We start from the raw sequence: 20,031 nt of genomic DNA, 5'->3' as shown, positions 1-20,031 counted from the left end.
AGAGAGAGAGAGAGAGAGAGAGAGAGAGAGAGAGAGAGAGAGAGAGAGAGAGAGAGAGAGAGAGAGAGAGAAGTCGAAAGTGGTCAATAAATCACACGAACGCTTTTCTAAACCTATTGGATTTTGAGATATTTGAGAAATTATTCAGTGAAATTTTGAAATGCTAAACTTAGACGGGTTCTTTCAAGTCTTCTTAATTGTATAGTTTCGAGAGCTACAAGAAAGTTTTTCTGCAAAATTCTCTCAAACTCATTCGTTTTCGCGCTGAATCAACATTTAAAGAAACTAGAAATCAATTAATTACACTTCACCCTTCAATTACTCCCCCATCACGTGATTCTTGACCCTCAACTCTTCAAAAATCTCCTACAAAAATGATTTCTATTATTAGAAAAAGACACCAAGCAACAATGAAAGGAATTCAACAACACGGTAGGGTAAAATCACATAAACATGAAATAAGCAAATAAAAAATATAAAATATTCATTTTTTACACATTGAATAATGAAAAATATATACAATTTTGCATAATTAATAAACAACTAAATCATAAAATAATATAATCATACAAAAATTTTGGGTAGTCTACAAATCAGTCTTCGAATTAAAAATTATTTCGATCCTTTCTTTACTTTATTTAATAAGTGAAAAAAAACAATAAAAAACAAACGAATGGTAATAAATAAATGAGCAGTTGAGACGATGTTCAATGAAGTTTTAAAAAACAAAAGGCACTTAATGTTGCTCCTATTGGAACAGGGACACGTCCCTCACCTTTGTTGCACACTCAAAACAGGTGGTGACAACCTTCGATATAACATTCATTAAATTTTTCGTTTCCTGTATGACATTATCCACTTTAGTGAATGTCGCTGCTTTTCCAACTGTTGGATTTTTAACAGTGAATTGGAGTTGTTGGACATAAGTGGGCACTCGGTCTAAATTTTCGAGAAGATCTTTTTTATGAGTCCCACCTGGTACCTAAATAATTACAAAAAAAGAATTTGAATAATAAAAACCTTTCAGAAATTTTTTGAAGTCTGCTAAATTTTTATTTTTATCTAAAAAATGCAAAAGCTAGAAATGATTGATAATTAGTGAAATCTTCAATTAGAAGCATCAGTTAAGATGTATTTTGCAAGAAAATACCTTATTTTCAATTAATTTCATTTTAGAAAGCTAAAATCCTTTTTCAACTAATTTTAAAGCCATTAGAGCAGAAAAGAACTTAGTTGCGTGATTTTACGTCGAAAATTCTCCTGACACTCGACCGAGGCTATTTTAAAGTCCTCAAAAATCCCAAGCTCAATCTCAAGAATATGGAGAAAATTGTGAATCGTTCATTCACATACCTGGTAACTGAATTGCCTGACGACTTTGTACAATCTGTTAGCCTCTTCAGCGAAGTATTCAGCCTGCGTGAAGAGATCCTGGGTAGTCTTAAGTGCACCTTCACCACGTGTAAACTGGTACATGGAGAAGGCCATGGAAGACATATTTTTTGCCCTTTTCACAATATCGTTATTTTCCTCTAGAACAGAACCACTTTCCTGCCATTTCTCAGTCTCTGCGTCCATTTCAGATGTTATTAGCTTCATTTCTAGTCCAGCTTTTGCAATTTTTGCTTGTTCCTCGCTGTCTAAACGGACTGGTTTTAATGGTTTACTTGTTGTTCCGTGTTTCTGAATATGATTGAATGAAAAGATGATTTCAATATTTAAGGCAAATTTCAAGGGAATATTATGTTTACTTCGAATTTTGAAGGCACTTACACCTGGCCGAGGTAGAGACATGTAGACTTGCTTTTCTGGTCTGCTCTGACTCAATTCTAATACATCTTTAGCTACTGTTGTCACGTCTGACATTAGCCACTGCCACATATCAGCAAAAACTGGGAGAAGACAGTTCATTAGATATTAGGAAACAGATGAATTCATTCAAATTCTGTCGTTAATATTTCGATTTGTCATGATGAAATAACGTATTTGAAACAGTGATATTCATCCTTTATTGACTATTATCTGAATTAGTTTCATTTTCCGCCCAAAAAAATTATTTTCAAATTCCAATTTTCTCAAAAAGATTAAAAATGAATTTCAAATCGTGAAAATGATCTGTTAATTTTCCAATATTCATATTGTTCAAATAATTCTTATTGGTGATTCGGACATTCAAGATTATTTTCAATCAAACCTTGTGGATTTTGAAAAGCTTTATAATAGTCCCATTTTTCATATCTTCTATCATTTTTCACTATTTGAAAAATTCCAAAAATCTTCGAAAAACTTCAAGAATCCTTTTTAACCCCAAAAGATGTTTTTGAGAATTGATGAAAATTCTGTCATTAAGGTCCGGGTGTACTATCTTTCGAATGTTATCTGGATTTTTTTTATCTTTCGTAATCCAAAATTGTCAATTGAGTGGTACATTATGTAGAAATTTCCAAAACTTATGATAGAATGAGAAAAAAAATAGAAAAAATTCTGTACTTCTTCAAAGAGCGTTTTTAATTGAGATTCAGAAAGAGTTGAAAAAAGTGGTAATTACAAATATCTGATTCGCTGTGGGAAATTATCTATTAGCTGTCATTTTTCATCGTGGATAACTGTTAGGCACTGAATATTGAAATTATTTTAATTCTCTGGAGTTGTAAATTCCAGATGTCTGAACCTACAGACACAAGATCAGGCTAACTGCTGCACGCCGAATAGGTTCTTTATGCAGCTGATTAAAAAGGGGCATTTTCGAATGATTGGAGTGAGTGAAGATGTGATGGGTATATACTGGGAGACTTGGATAAATCGGATGTATACACCTTCAGTTTTCACAATTTTCTGTTTATTCGAGAATAACGATATATTTTTATACCGTGATTTCTGCTAGATGTGACTAGTCAGAGATTTGAATTTTAACTAACTAATAATTTTTGAGTACGAGGCTTATATGCTAAACGGTGGTGGTAATGCCGAGCGAATCAGAGGAAGGTAACAATATTTGCGATTGGTGGAAATGAGGTAGGAGGTGTGGTTTAGTTTGCATCGGGGGAAAACTTGGGGCCTTCCTTGAGTTGAGGGAGAGGTTGGCAGAGGGGAGGGTTATGACTATGTGGGTCCGATGACGTACTTGGAACCCGCTGTGAGAGATGATGAATAGGAGGGGTCGAGTGGTACGAGAGGATTATTGAACATATTTTCAATGACTATTGTGACTGAACTCATAAAACCTAAAATGTGGAGTTTGGTTGAATAAATAGAGTATTGAACGAAAGCATTATCAAAATTGTCTAGACGAAGGGTATTTCCCAGTCGAGTTTCGCGAGAATTAGTTCTAGACTTGAGAAAACAGTAATAAAATAATTTGAAGAGCAGCTGCACTGAGGATTAAGAATAATAATTGAATATATTTCGATTACTATGAGTCTAGACGCCGGGGAAATACGTGTCTTTGCATCAATTATTTCCTTCGAAATAACATTTGGGAAATTTAAAAATGAATGGAAAATAATTAATAATACCGAAATTGTAGTTTCGCGTGTATGACACGCAACAATAACAAAACACTAACTCCTCATGGGAAGTGATAGCTAGGTATCTCAATTTTCAAAACTGTGGTATGTAGTCATCTGCCATTTTTATGTGATAAAGGTGTGATTAAAATTTTTTCCATAATATTACAATTTTTTTCAAAGAGCCTTTTCCGTAATAAATGTCTCTGTGCAATGTGGGAAAAGATTTACGAAATCAGTCTTCCCCCTGCATGATATTGGGTGACAGGCCAATATCATGCATTGGGTCATTTGTCACCGTAAATCAGGTACATTTTTCAATTTCTTGTTATTCAACTTATTCTGAATATAAATTAAAAATTCTCTTTGAAAAAATGAAGAATTTTTTCTACTTTTTTTTTATTATTGATTCATAATTTTTCAAAACTTCTGCATGATCTAGGACTTAATTGATAATTTCAAATGACGAGAGATGAAAAAAAACATCGAGATAACGTTCGAAAGATAGTACATCCGGGCCTTAAAATAAAAATAAAGAGAAATGTCACTCTACCTTCAAGATTTTCCTTAGCAATTTTGCTCGTTGGATATCTCGCTAGTGTATGTGCAGCTGTTACCACTTGTGGTCCATAAATCCTGAGATTAATCTCCGTGAACTTAGCCGAGACCTGCAGTGACTCTGATAGAGCAATATGCCTAAGTAGTTTGCATACTTCGAGAATATGCTCGAGATACTCGTGAAAGCGATCACTGCTCTCCTGGAGTCGATCAATTTCGCTGGCAAGGGCCAAATTTCTGATTGTGGCGACCAGTTCCTGTCCAGCTTTGGTCACTTGACCGAGATCACCAGCTTGTTCCATTGTGGTCGTAACTAATTGCTGTCTGAGGTCCCTAGTGGCTCTGAGAACACCTAGGACTGCCTGTTCCAGTTCGAAATTCGGAGATCCAGGGGCATTATCAAAATTTTGCTGAAATTAAATTGATTTTTCAACTAATTTATGCTAAAATATTTCCCATAGTTTCACGAAATAGAATCAGTGAATGAAAAAATCCAAGGACGGTTTTAAATACCATGCTGTTTCCAACTCTCAACAACGTATTGAGCTCAAGTTTCGCTCGATCACAGAGAAGTAAAATATTCTCTCTATGCTCATGACTCGTGTAAGCACTATCAGTGAAGTCTTGCGTCCTTTCCACTACAGTATCCAATGCTGATGTTAACGTATCCCTACATCCAGGGACCATTAGCGTCATCCTAGTCGTTTCCACCAGACGTTCAAAGTGCTTTAAGGCTGAGCAAACAGTGCTACTATCCCAATCCTGCTGCTGAGGGTTCTAGAAAGAATTGACCGGATTTTATATCATAATGGCATTGGCATGCCTTTTATGCAGCAAGCCATCAATTTATCCATTAGAACTTTCCCTTTAACTACTTCTCAGATAACTCCTGTAGAAGGATGTGATTACCTCTTTTGATCGAAGAGATGGAGATAATTTCTGAACTGGTAGTTTTAAGAGTAGAGTAAGTTATCGACAATTGGGTGCCATTTGTAAAATAAATTAGAATCGTGAATTTTTTCCTGAAAGGGAAGTTGAGAAATATGAAGGTTGAGGAATGCTTCATTCCATCCCATATTTCACTCAATTCAATTACCCAATAGCGGAATAAACTGTCTCATGATCTCATTGTCTCATTGTCATTGTCTGATTAGGTAAACCTTTCTCATGATTTATCATTGCTTACCCCATGAGATCCCAATTGCTAAGAACATCTCTTGAGCAACTTCAGTAATGTTTAATGTTTCCACTAATTACCCACATGGAAAAAATATATATAGGGGAGCGTGGGGTAATATGGACACCTGGAGTAAAATGGACACCCGTCAAATTCGTATTTGAGTGGGGTAAAATGGACACTTGGAATTTTTTTTTCAAAATTCAAATTTTTTAAAACTGTTACGGGGCAAAATGGACACTTGATCAATGGCTGTATGAGTGGGGTAAAATGGACACTTGGAAATTTCCGATTTTTTTTTCAAAATTTCAAATTTTTTAAAGCTATTTCGGGGCAAAATTGACACTTGATGAATTTGTATATGGGTGGAAGAAATGGACACTCACGAAATTTTTGGAATATTTTTTTTTCACAATTCAAACTTTTGAAAACTGCTGTGAGGCCAAATGAGTACCTGATAAATCTGTATATGGGTGAGGTAAAATGTATCCTCAAAAATTTTCCTTGAACTGCTTCTTGGCAAGATGAACACCCGAAAAATTTAGTTCCATTCAAAAGTCAAGAAAATCTCTGATGAAATAAATGTGTTGAAGAAACTTTCTCAAAAGCTTTCGTAGATTTGTATTTTTTGAGGAGAAAATAAAGGGAAATATTCCTTAGCATTTTACAACATAATCGTGTGGATATTTCTTTATAGAGAGAGAGTAGGGTTGGGAAAAAAATCAATAAGTAAACTTCGTCAACTCTTTTGAATTTCAAATTGAAGTTTGCATGATAGAGTGGCAATGGATTTCTTTTTTTTTAGTATTGGAATAATGTGGAAGTAGTATTTTATTTGAAAAACTGGGTAAATTACAAGAAATTATAATAAATGAGAAGAATACACAGAATTTAAATGGATATGGGATTATTAGATCTTGAATAATTAACATTTGTCGCAGATGAAGTCGGGGTCCTCGTCATCTGATGAAATGTCAGCACATGAAGTATGACACCAATTGTGGCATTTCTCACACTCGATCCACCGCTCGGTTGACTCGGAGTAGAGGCCTTCGGAATAGATACAAACTGTATCACTCTCATCTTCAACTTCTAGAACCTTCTTTTGCTTCTTCTTAGGCAGACTGTATTTTGTTCTCGCGCTTTTTCCTTTGCTCTTCTGATTTTTCTTAGATTGACACATCTTCTTCTCCTCTATCTCACTCGCTCCTTTCTTCTTAGCCTCCAACGCAGACAGATATTCCTCGCCTGTAAGAACCACGGTCTTCTCCCTAGTACGTCTCTTCCGTGTCGATTGATCTCGAGCAATAGGAACAAGCTCCAGTGCTGATGGTGTAACTTGAAAGGGACGATTCTGTTCCACCTTCTTCTTAATCAATTTTCCTTTAAATTCTGAGTTGAGTGGAGTCTGTTGCGAGCCTGTATCGCCATCCTCCGATTAACTCTCTGAACTTGCCCTCCCCTGATTGATTACATGATGCTCCAAGTGTGCCTTTCGCTTTGGTCTTGTAGGCGGTAACTCTTCAACATTAGCATGTGATGGTCCCGGCATTATTGCCTCATCAGTTCTAATATCGTCTTCCACAGAATGGCCCGATTCTGAATTGGTTGGAGATGAATCTTCCTTGTGCTGGGGTATAGAAGTCGATGGGTTGAAGTCATCTTCACCCCTTTCCTCATTTGGATCATTGGAAGAAGGTGGTGAGTCCCCTGGTTATCACCTTCAAGATGGGGGGATGGAGTTTCTGATAGTGGGCGATCAGTCATTTCTGCTGCGCGGAAGTCAGCGTCGCTGAATACTTCCCTGTTGTACGGATAGATTCCAGTCTTTCTGAACGCATTTGAAATGGTCGATGGGGTTGCTGCACGTTGGAGAGCTGATCGAATCAACGAACAGATGGAGTACTCTGTCATTACTCGTCCTGGATTTTGCCTCATCCAGCGGTTAATTTCCTGAGTGTAATATGCTGACAGAGGTTTCATGACACCAACATCGAGGGGCTGAGCAGCGATGGGTGCAATGAGGTGGGAAACATTCTAGGACTATATGTTTGATGCCTGCGAATTGGATCATTCCTAAATTTTGGGAATGACTGGCATGGCCATCCATGAGGAGAAGTACAGGGCTCTCAGCCGTTGGTTTGACTGTTTTCACAAACCACTTAAACCATTGGAGGCATAAATCAGCAGTCATCCACCCACTCTGGTTGGCCATTCCCCAGGAACCTTCCAATCCTCCAATTTAGAATTGGGAATTCATGTTTACTCTAGGAAACACAAACGCTGGTGGCAAACATTTTCCATCTGCTGAAATGCAAAGCTCCACGGTGACCCAGCTTCCCTCGGTCACTAGACACTGCTTTATCCACTTGTTTTTTCCCCTTTGTTGCAACAATTTTTGATAATTGTTTCGGATTCACTGTGAATCCAATCTCATCGACATTCAAGATCCGTGAAGGGGGAAATAACTTTTCTATGCCTGCTGTTCCCATTCCAAGGGTAAGTTGTTGATACAGCAAATCGAAATAGTTACCAACAAGGACCTTATTGAAGCACATAGCTCGTGCGATCGACGTTGCCTGAGGTTTCCTTATTGATAATGTACCATTTCTTTGGAGAAACCCTCTCAGTCAATCCTCTCCAGCAATGCCATTGATGAAGGCGTGCTGGATTCCATTCTTCTCGGCAATTTGATAAGCGAGTAGACGTACTTCGTAAGTGGTGAGTCCGGCTAGGCATTCCGCCTTCTCTTGTAAATAAACTGCCAATTCCACTTCCTGAATGGCAGAGAAGACAGTTGTACGACTTCCCATCCCTAGATTTAGCAAGAATTGATTCAGTTAATAGGGTGATACTAGACAGGAGATATTGGGTTTTTTTGTTGTGGCGGAGTCATTTTTTGAGTATTCATCGTGAAAGCTTTAAAATTATCGAATTTCTCAATGAGTTTGTTGGGAATGGCTAAAGGATTAAAGTTTCCATGATTAAAAAATCAGGAGTGCACAACGTGTCTTTGATCTGCAAAACGTCTCCTTCTCATTGTTACACAATAGAACCATTGGAAAATCATAATTACAGTAATTTTGAAAGTCTCGTAGTATTAAAACTAACGACGACGAAAATAAAATGAAATAAATCAATTTTTGATAGTCATAAACCGCAATCATTATCGTGAAAATTGATTGAAGCTATAAGTGAATCGAAGAGTAGTAAGCAATGATTCTTCTTCACCATTCCCCATTTTGATTTTCTTTTATTCTTCTGAGTATCGAGGTCTTCCTTCGTTCGATCATCTACTCATTGTTACAGTCTTCTATTGTAATTTGTGATCTTACCCCTTTCGAATACACACATGCGGTGGAAATTACATGAAAGTGACAGTTTTTTCATCTTGATAGTCTCTTACCTTTGATGAGAACTATGTTATATTCAAAATTTCATTCCCCTAAAATAACCAAACATTAAACGACTCTCAGTATTCCCAACACCGAAGGAATGCTGTATCAGCACACAGTGCATCGCTCCCGCAAATTTCAACACGTTCAACGACCGATTTTGCGGCTATTTCCCAATCAAACCATAAAAGAATTTTCTGGAACTTCGTGGCTTTTGCCACAGGGTAAAAACTGCCACGAAGAACACCAGTCGTTAGCTAGAATTCGGAGATATAAGATCCAGCGGAAATAGCTCACGGAATCGATCGGATAGTATTCAACTCCGGTAGTAATTCGATAAATTAGTATCGATACGAAGTTTACGGTGACTGTTCGTGTGAAATTGGTCGGAAAAGTGCTCGTTGGTGCTGATCTGGGGACTGACCACTCTAAAATCGAGAGCAGCAGTTTTTCTTGCGCATAAAGGGACGAAATTAATAATTCAATTTATTAAATAGTGCTGATGTGCTCAATTCAAACTGTTAAAACTCTGTATCAACTTTTGTTACACTAGTGAGTGGAAGTTTATCTCAGTGCACGAGTATACACAAGCTTAGTGTCGAAAGTGCGAGAAAAGAACAGAAACTCACAACCAAAAATAGTTATCAAAAATAGTGATTCGAACTTGACTAGCAACGTAAGAACCGATTTGAATTTGGATAAAGTTTACATCGAGTGAGTACTTAATCCTTAAACTTAAAAATTGATAGGAGATTTTCTAGGGGAGACAGATTAGAAGATAAAATATTGTAACGATTTCTGTAATTTCCAATACTATCTTATTTTGAAGATTATACGTGAAAATTCCTCAAACATAAACAAATCTTTTGGTTATTTCGAGAACCTTTTTCCCTTCCTGGATATTCCTTAAAATCCTCCCTATATTTACTTGTCATTTGTAAAGAAAAAGGTAAGACTAATAAATGCAGTAAGCGTCGTCCTTCCCTTAAAAACTAAAACAAGATAAATTATAAATTCCGATAAATCTTGGACAATTTTAACAAATTGTTTGGAAATTAAAATCATTATTATTTTACCCGTTGTCCATCGACGCAGATAACGTCTCCGGACATAACAACTATATCCATATCAGGACATTGTACAACTCAATTCGACGACGTAGAGTGTTCCTCGATACGTTGTAATCCCTAGCTGCTGTCAACAGTGGTGACTTGTGGATTTCCACAGCTTCTATCGCTTTAGCCATTTGAAGTGGATCCCAGTTTTGACGCTCTGTCTTGCTTTTAAAATTCCTCATTTTCTGATAACTTATCGCCTTCTCAAAATCAATGTACAATTGCACACCCTACACAACTAACCTTTTGTCCTTTTGCAAAATTTCTAAGATGGCTGATTTTAAAAACTTTATCTATGAATTTACACTAGGGATAACTTCTTGCCGAGATGGAATTGAAAGTAACTTAACTACTAGCAAATTTAATCATGCTCCAGAAATACTTAATGAATCTTTTATAAATTTTTTAAATAAACATACTTTGTTCTTCGCTTCTTTGAATAAAAAACGCAGTTTATAGTATTCATCGAGTCTTGAAGCTTCCTATCTTTCATATTTTTCATTATTCTCAATCGAAATGTCATTTTGTAACATTAAAAAAACCCAAATGTCTATTTCACACCCTAAAAATGCTTCAAACATTCATTAAACTGAAATAAAATTTTAAAAAAATGTGGCGATTAGGTGTCTCTAGAGACACAATAATAACTCGTGGTTGTGGAATATAAAAACGTTGTATTTAATAACATCTTTGGCTTCCGAATGGATGCCGTGTTTGGATTCAGCGTCGCGCCGACGTTTCGCAAACATTGCAGTCTCCATCTTCACGGTTATGAGCTCCGATTCTGAGCTCCGATGTCTTGGGGTAGTCCTTATATGCCTTCCCTTGTGATGGTGGGGAAAGGGTAAGGGGGGGTGGTCAACCAATCATATGTTTTTAATTGACCATCTGATCAATTAAAAACATGATTGGCTGACCACCGCTCCCCCTTGCCCCACCACCACAAGGGAAGGCATATAAGGACTTCCCCAAGACATCGGAGCTCAGAATCGGAGCTCATAGCCTTCAAGATGCAGACTGCAATGTTTGCGAAACGTCGGCGCAATGCTGAATTCAAACGCGGCATCCATTCGGAAGCCAAAGATGTCATTAATCATGGCCGCGAAAGCCTCAAAACGTTGTATTTATCGCAGAGAGATATGTTTACATCGAATATATAAATCGGACTGAATTCAACTGAAATGACTGACTGACTGTGCCTTCGTCGGGGAGCGTGCGAGTTTGAATACCTTCTGTCATGGAAGGTTCGAGAACCGTCCAGAAATCTCATGAGGGGCAAGGACAGAATGATGCCCGTCTCGAATATGACGGTATAGAATATTCGAGATGCGTTAATTAAATTTCGAAATAATAATTCGTTTGTGGCTCACGCCACAAGTACTCTCCTTCTGCGGAAAAGAAAACGGAAACAAATAAATCAAAACGAAATGAAGAGAAAATAAATAATATTGATTGTCGAGAACGGCTAAAAAGGTTTGGTGATAACACAAAGAAGATAAAACGATGCAGTAGAAATGATGATCAACTGGACGTCATCTCGGAAGCGTGGGCGTCTCGGAAGCGTTGGACCAACTGGCGAGGCTGGCCGTCGAAGATGAAGCCGTTGGAGTCTGGTCGGAGTCGTGTCGACGTCGAAGACGATGATAGGCCGTTGCCGGGTGCCGTTATCAATATGTGTCGAGACGCAGGCGAGAAAGAGCGATGATGCGAACCTTGTAGTTTGTGACGGAGCTAGTACTGTACGAGTCTGACGTTGGTAGTGGCGAATCAGAAGCGCGTGCCGTTTGTGCCTGAACCTGATAGTGGCGAAGTGAGACAGCTAGAGCTCTGCATTGACGTGTGACGATAGCGAAGCCGTCGAAACCGGAGCCAGGTATATCGGAGTGAAATAAGCTGACTCATGGGCGAGAGACGGACGAAACCAGATTCCTACATGGGTAGCTGGCGGTGAACAGCATTCGATGGCGATGAGCATGATGGAGACGATGAAGACATATGCAGGACATGTTGAACGATCGGTCGTTAGCTTTTGCTGATCGTAGGCGATGCGGCGTCGGCGTGTCGTAATAGATGCATGTGAACCTTTAGAAATCAGCGAAGCAGGTAGATCGTGGGATGAGAGAAACGAACTCGATTCTGTAAAAATCTGTTGTCAAGTAGCCTGAGACCGTCGGAACAATGGAAGATCCTCAAGGTCAGCGTCGTTGCCTGCATGACGATGTCTCCATGTGTACATTTGATGAACCCAGCACTTTACGTGAGGTCGTTGATCCAGTTGTTGAGTCAATAAACACTTGATGTTAGATGTTGGCGACATCCTCCAAGCTTCGGAACGAAAGCGCAAACCGTCTTGTTGCTCTAGAATAGAAGTCTATTCGCTAGTCGAGGCCGCGAGGCATGGATGTCACGTTCTGTCCAGTGAAATTGTTGCCTCACGTCGTTATCAGTCGAAGTGGTACTGGTGGTAGTGGTAGTGGTAAGTGGTTCTGGTAAAATCGGTCGGAAAAGTTCACAAATTATTTTTCGTGGAGCACAACGTCCTTAGGTACTCAGCAATGCACAGAAATTCACAAAAACTCGTACGGAGCGCGTGAACGACACAACACACCAGCGTACGCGGCACACAAAACCACTCACAAAGTGCACGATGAAAATGCACTCGAAATTTTACGGAACAATCGCGACGTTAACGCGATATCATTTTATAATTAATGAAAAGGCGAAAACTATTCACTAAGATCACGTCGGGGTCACCAGTTGTGGCAGTTAGGTGAATAGAGACACAATAATAAGTCGTGGTTGTGGAATATAAAAGCGTTGTATTTATCGTAGAGAGATGTGTTTACATCGAATATATAAACCGGACTAAATTCAACTGAGATGACTGATTGACTGTGCCTTCGTCGGGGAGCGTGAGAGTTTAAATACCTTCTGTTATCGAAGGTTCGAGAACCGTCCAGAAATCTCGTGAGGGACAAGGACAGAATGATACCTGTCTCGAATATGACGGTATAGAATATTCCAGAAGCGTTAACTAAATTTCTAAATAATAATTCGTTTGTGGCTCGCGCCACAAAAAATCTTAGTATTAAAGCCGCTTCGAAATCATCTACAACACCAATTCTCTCTTTTAATGTTGAAAATTCACCAAGAAACATTGACAAATAAATCAACCAACATTTCAGAGCCACAAAAATTTACAGCGAGAATCGACTCAGAGTATAATCCATCCATAAAAGTTCGATTGCCCGTCTGAACTAAATGGATGAAGATAATCTGCGACATATCTAGAATTGAATCATCCCCACGAGTTACGTAGGGAAGCACTAATATAACATCTCAATCGGAAAAAATGTGACATTTTTATGTCTCAATGCGGCCCTCATCTCTTTTTACAACAGCAACAGAAGGTTCATAAAGGACTGCAGTTTACATCAGACTGGCTGTGGACCAATGGATAGTTACCGGTGGAAAGATAAAAAAATCAATGTCAAGTGGATAAGAGTAGAGTGATAAATACAGCTACAAACCTGAGAGTTTGAGTACGACTGTGATTCACTGCAGTCAAGTACACCATCCTTGACAACGTAGTGAATTAAATCCATAGCTCGTCTCATCTGACAGAATACAGTGTCACGGTTTTCTTTGGCTGATGGACACTCGGGATGCCTCAAGCAAGCTTTACTGGATGTTAGAAGCATCATTGTGCTCCGCTCAAGTACTTGCCGCGCCGCTGCCATCTGTGCTCTCCTCCTCTCGTCTTTTAGATCGTTCTGCAATTCAATTAATTGTCATTATTCGATTTTATGGTTTTGGGTCTATACGTTTGACGGTGGTTAGTAAGATATATTCATGGCTTTTTTTGGACGGTGAGAGACCGATGAAAGGGGATATTCAGATGTGGGAAATGAGAGAATTCTCTAATTTTTTATCCCTTTTTACATAGGGATAAAAAAATTGGAAAGTTCTGGAAATTTTTTTTTGGACCAAGGTATTGGAGAATTCTTTCAAGCATTTTATGGGTGACGAAAAGGTCTTTCAATATTTCTCTATTTTTTCAAAATAATCTGTAATATTTTCGGTATTGGTTATAATCTGGAGTTCTCAATTAATTTCTTTAAATTGATTAATTTAACACTCCATTAGTAGCGCAAAAGTTACAAACGCCGTGAATTTTGAGAGAAATCTTAAGAATTGTTTTATTTTTCATCCTCACCTGTCTGTCTCCAGTTAGATGAGCCAACTCGACCATCTCAGCTCCAAACTGACTGAATGCTTTCACGAATTCCGTAAAATTTGAGACACTCTCGAGTCTACCGAGACTGCGAGCCACTTTGTCTTTGGCGAGGAGTAGCTGTTTCACAACTACGATGTCAGCTAACAGTAGAACACGGGTTACTGAGCCCAGGAGGCAGCGGGCTGCTCGTACTACTGATCCCCTGTCGGCCAGGCTGTCTTCCATTGCACATTCGCATAATTTCTCTATTGTTGAACCTGAAGTGAATGGAATGTTGATTTTAATAAGGATTTTTTTGGTTTTATACATTCTTGCTTTCGAATGGAAGCATTGTTTTGGGTCGATTTTTCGATTTTCTAATTTTGATTGCAAATGTTCTAGAATGTTATGAAACGTGAAGACATGATGTTTTTAGGGTCATGTCTGTATGTATATATGTGTAGATTTGGGTTTTTGGTGATTAATTTTGAGAAAATTCAACATAAATACGGTGAAATTTTTAGATACAAATTTGAAATATTGGCTCATAGTAGCTATGAGCAAGCTCTACTTTGGTGCGTTGTTTCAGCCCGATCGGCTCAGTAGTTCCTGAGATATAATCACTTGTTTAAATTTCGTTTTTCCTCAATATCTCAACAACAACTGCACCGATTTCAATTTTTTTTTTCAAAATACTCGTCTCGGCGGCCACTATCTAGATCAATCAAAATATGTATACCCGTTCATACAAAGTTTCCGAGATATTCCCGTTTTTCTTTTTTTTCATTCTTGTGCGCACGATAACTTAAGACAAAAAGAAGAAATTTTTTTTTAATAAAATGATTTTATGCGTGGTAGAAAACATTGATGGTTTCTCATTCGAAGACACTTTCGAAAAATTGCCCAGGATATCTAAAATCTTTGAAAAAATTTAAAAAAAGTTGTTATATGTCAGGAACTATTGGGCCGATCGGGATAAAACAACGCACCAAAGTCATACATGCAGGCATGAACCTAAAGGTATCATTTCTTCACGTTTCATAACATTTCTAACCATTTACAATCAAAATTGGAAAAACGAAAATTCGACCAAAAAAAAATCTTTGTGCATATTTTATAAGAAAATGAGATATTAGTTGCAAATCATAGAGATAATCAGCAACATCAGATTTAGAAAATTATTAATAGACTCACTGATCAAGCAATCTCGAATCCAGCAATCTAATCTCTAATTTTCAAAGTTAAATTTCTTCAATATAAAGGTTTAGTTAATAATTTCCACATAGAAATAGAATTAATGTGGTTGCGTACGTATGCCTGTCTTAGGAACAGGGAAGTGGTACGGATCCATTCGGAAGCTATACTACCAATGGAATTGATGGAAATAAAAGAAACAAGAAGATTAATAAGACAAAAAGTAACGGTCGCATGCCTTATGTCGAATAGGCTTGAACCCCTGCTTGTTTATGAATACGTACAAAACGAAGTATACTTAAAATTTTGATGGCATTAGTCATTTTCCAATTATTCAATTATTTTTACTAACGAGAAAAAAAAATGTTTCTGCACTTTATAAGAAAATTGAAATATTTTCATGCATTTTTCCTTTGAAATGTTGGGGTTTTCATTATTCATATTGCATTGTTCATAAGAATATTGGTAAAAATGCTTGAAAAGCCAACATTCTACATCTATACTGAAATTCAGGGATTACTTTTAACAACTTTAAATGAAAAAATATTTGGTATATTTAGAAACATTAAACTAAAATTATTTGTTTTGAATTTTAAAGTAAATCCATTTGTTTCCACATATTTCCAAAAATACTATATGCGAATAGAATGTTCATTAGCTTTGATTTTTTTCGTTTTATACCCTCATTTTGTAGCTATTCAATTACCATTATCAATGAAAAAATTAGAAAAAATCTTTTTTCTGCATTTTTTGTTGTAAGTGTTGGTGTTTTGATTACTTTCCTTGCATTTCTCACTAGAATTATGGTAAAAATGCTCAAAGAGCCAATATTGTACGCATTTGCTCAAGTTTAGCGATAACTTTTAATAACAGATTTAAATGAAGAAATAGTTGAAATAATAAAATTTTATTCTGAATCCATTAATTTCCACTTACCAGCTATCCTTGCCTCTTTGCATGCTTCGTACATAGTCTGCTTGATTTCAGGATTGTCATCTGCGATTGTTTCTCCAACAGTAACAAATCTTTCGACGGCAAGATTGACCGCCTGTCCAACCCTCGCAACGGCTCGAAGACTCCGGTCGGAGCATAGTGGCCGTTCTCTGTGCGAGACGAGGGTGGAAATCTGCAGGCATAATCACCGATTCCGATTCAGAGAAAAACAACAAAATCCCCACCAGATGTTTTCATAATTCACAAATGAGTATTATTTACTCAAAAATTGTTGATTATGTGAAGTCACTTTGGACCCATATGATTGTGAGTTTGTGACTGTGCGTGTCTGAAGGCATTTTGTGAGATACCAGGGGGCTTAATGTGTGTAATTCATGATTTTCAGTATTTTCTTCGGTATTACGTCGCTGGAATAGGGTTTTTTTTCTAATGAAGAGATTTTATCCTCCTATGATTCATTGCCTAGGACTAGAGAAAGGAGTTTTGAGTGGTTAATTTTGTGTTTTGTCATCTTTCTGTTAATTAGAAAATTAAAATAAAGAGAAATGTGAAGGATTCTCCGTTTTTATTTCATATTATCGTGTTTTACTCTCAAGTTTAATCACTCATCTCTTTATTTTGATTTATTTTGTGATAATAACACAGACAATTGAACCCTAGACTCACATTCAACGAAACGATTAAGCCCTCGACCGTATTATTTGAAATAAAAAACATGAAATTCCCTTAAATTTGAGTTTTCAGTAAAATCACTCAGCAGTTACTTCTAAGCAGGTCAGTCAGCCATTGACACCAATCTAGCCATCCTAATGACGGCCTCATAACCATCTTCCCAAGTCCACTTGCATAAATGATTCAGCTAAAATAATTCAACTGTGAAGTGGTAAGTACGGAGAGATATTTGAAATAGTGAATATGGAGATGAAATTCTAAATTTCTCTGCAACTAGTGCAAAAATTGCAAAAAACATCTTTTTGAGAAAATTTAATTTTTGTGAAAAAATAGTTTCTGACATTTTTTAACCCAATAATTTCAGAGGTATTTGCATCAACAAAAAAAGTCAAGTGGTTGTAAATTGCATTAGGAATTAATTAATAAATATCTAGAAAACTATTAGGTTTACGATCATTTTTGTTTGAAATGTTGGAGTTTTACTATTTTTATTGCAGTTTTCTGCCGTGTTTATTGAAAGAAATTTAAGTCTCAAAAAACTGTATTTTACAATTGCGTCCTAAACCTGATAGTTCTCCAGGTGTTTGTAAGAAAGAAACGAATGAATTTTGAAATTTATTGTCAGATTCTTTTGCAAATCGTCTCAAGAGTTACAAAAAATCTTTTGACATTCTTTTCTGAACTCAATAATTTCCTAGATATTTGCAAAAATGGAAGAAAATGAATTTTTTCACACCTCTGCACGGAAAGTTCATACTTTCCTCCCTGATGAGCGGGAGGAAAGTGAGCACTTTCCGCCCTAGGGTGGAAAGTTGCTCCCAAGGGCGGAAAATCAAGACTTACTCATCCAAAAGCAAAATACGAATTTTTTCACACACCTGCACAGAAAGTTCGTACTTTGCTACCTGATGAGCGGGAGGAAAGTGAGTACTTTCCGCTCTAGGGTGGAAAGTTGCTCTCAAGGGCGGAAAGTCTTGACTTTCCGCCCGCTCATCAAAGAGCAAAATATGAACTTTCCTTTGCAGGCGTGTTAAAAAATAGCATGTGCACCTCGGGCGGAAAAACATGACTTTCCGCCCTTGATGCACAATATACTATGAATTTATATTATAGATTATTTTATATCTGTTTAAAAAATTAGTAGATTGATGAAAAAAGTCAACAATTTTTTTCTCGCGATTACCAAGAGCTACAAAAGAAAAATTTGCTGAGACTTCTTTATGACTTAATTCTGATAATTACTTATAATTTCATGAAATATCTACAAAAAAATTGTATCAAAACCTCTCTTACCACTTCACTCCAGAATTCCCAGTAAAATTATTTTAAAAAATTGTGCTCTAGAGCACAAAATTGTCCTCAACTAAAAAACCATGAAATTATTGCACAAAATATATTCCCCTCCCCTGAAAAACCAACAAACTTCTATAAACTAAACCGATAAAACTCATACCGACATAATAGACTCATTTATTCCCCTTCATTCCTTTATGTTCAAATCTCTCCATGAATCTTTATTTCAAAAGTGAGAGAACATGCACTATTGAGCGCAGAAACAAAGAACCATACCTGATGGTCAGTAGCCATTCCTCCTTCGTACATTTTGCAACTTGTTTTATTTAATATTTGTTTTTCTCTCTAGCCTCTGACAATATTCGAATGCTGTCCTTTTATTGAAAATGCAACGTTGTCTCCCTTCTCAGGATTTATCACTTGATAATAATTACAGTTCTATCAGTCTCAGGCAAAAAATGAAATGGCAATCAGTCAGTCACTTATCAATTATCAACGAGAGATGATTATCTCTTTCTATTAAACTGACAAATTATATTTATCTCTGAATTATTCTCCTCTGTTATTATTAATTAAAATAGACTCTCAATCGACAACATCATTTTTCTACGTAGATATGTGCATTCATAAACGTGTACTTCATCAGTTTTAATTATTTTACTATATTTTTCGTCGTTTAGTTTACAATCATCACTTTTATTTGATTCGGTGCCCTGCGATTGACGCAATTGTTTAACTAGTGTTGTTGATGTAAGCGTGAAGGGGAAAAATAGGCAATTTATTTTTCTGATAATTTTTGAGTTTATCAATTTATTGATTAATTTTTCACGATAATTATCCTCTTTAATATTGCTCTCTTGTCCTCTAGGTCTAGTTTTTTCTGATGTTGTGTATTTTGTCAACAGGTGCTATAGGCGTTCATTTATTCATTATATTTTATAGTGAATAAAAAAATTATTTAGCAACCAATGTGGAATTTTTTCTGGTAATTCTCAAGGCAATTTCTTTGTGATTGACTTGCAGCGATATATTCCACGTTTCTGACTTCTTCTCGCACAATTTCTCTTATATTTAGCGTGGTTTATCAACCATGCAATAAAGATTTGTTTTTTTTCTTTTATTTATACTGTCGTTGAGTGGTTTTCAGAGATCCTCTACTCTAGTAGAATAAAAAAATTTTTTTCTTCAAAAACATCAAGTTTATCTCGTGGTTTTCATTCATTAATTGATTTTTTTCCATGTGCCTGAAGTCTGTATTGTCAATGGATACCTGATGCTCCGACCTCATCTAACTCATCTATAAATTATTTCAAATCAGTTTGAGTCCACTGCATCCAGCAAGATAAATCTGCCCAGTGAAATTTCAACATAAATTGTCACTTTTAATTGTCGAATGATTGTTGGGGGCATTTAATCCTCTCGTCAAAAAATAGTTCATGAATTTTGAACATGTATTTCGGGTAAACAAGCCTCAGTGTCTCGGTTCTTCATTCTTTCAGTGAATTGTCATATCAAATTGCTATAATTTTCTGAACGATTATTGCCCTCAGATGTCTGAACTACACTCATGGCTATCACCAATGATATTCATCAATCAACATTCTGTTTCATCACTTGAAATGGTTATTCTCACTTTGAAAAAAGTTTAAAAAAAGTTTTAAAAAATGCAAAAAACGTCAATTTCAGAAAATAAAAATATGTCACAAACAAAGTTTTTTTCTGTTTTTTCAGTTTAATTGACTCGAAGAATCAAATCTAAAGCCGTCCGTTGCCGCATGATTATGATTAATTTAAGTATTGTGTTAATGAAATAGTTAACAACAATAATTGTATACTTTTCAAATAAATTGTACTAGGTACTGGCCTGCCGAGTGCCTAGGGAAGACTGAGGAAAACGAGAGCGGCGCCCCCGTAGCTGCACTAGGTAGGGAAGAACGGGAGGTGGGCGGGG

At 36.7% G+C, this 20,031-nt stretch overlaps 1 protein-coding gene across 2 annotated transcripts in view; it reads right to left on the bottom strand.

Annotated features, from left to right (window-relative positions):
* Positions 1-20,031, bottom strand: part of LOC107041130 (alpha-catulin) — a 110,498-nt gene that overhangs the window by 8,746 nt on the left and 81,721 nt on the right. Inside the window, exons 1-9 of one of the 2 annotated variants that reach the window (XM_015261533.1) lie at positions 18,357-18,853; positions 16,098-16,287; positions 13,968-14,245; positions 13,282-13,524; positions 4,578-4,841; positions 4,060-4,474; positions 1,774-1,892; positions 1,354-1,683; positions 776-982 (exon numbers count right to left, since the gene is read on the bottom strand). In XM_015261533.1, coding sequence (XP_015117019.1) covers positions 776-982; positions 1,354-1,683; positions 1,774-1,892; positions 4,060-4,474; positions 4,578-4,841; positions 13,282-13,524; positions 13,968-14,245; positions 16,098-16,287; positions 18,357-18,389 — 2,079 coding nt within the window. In that variant the 5' untranslated portion in view covers positions 18,390-18,853. Of the gene's footprint in view, positions 1-775; positions 983-1,353; positions 1,684-1,773; positions 1,893-4,059; positions 4,475-4,577; positions 4,842-13,281; positions 13,525-13,967; positions 14,246-16,097; positions 16,288-18,356; positions 18,854-20,031 lie in introns of those variants that run through there. The other variant, XM_015261532.1, reaches the window with a different exon arrangement.

The sequence above is a fragment of the Diachasma alloeum genome, unplaced genomic scaffold (genome assembly GCF_001412515.2).
Source record: "Diachasma alloeum isolate Michigan unplaced genomic scaffold, Dall2.0 Dall_scaffold_00355, whole genome shotgun sequence".
NCBI lineage: Eukaryota > Metazoa > Arthropoda > Insecta > Hymenoptera > Braconidae > Diachasma > Diachasma alloeum.
Note: the sequence above shows the minus strand (reverse complement) of the source record. Positions and strands in the feature narration are given on the sequence as shown.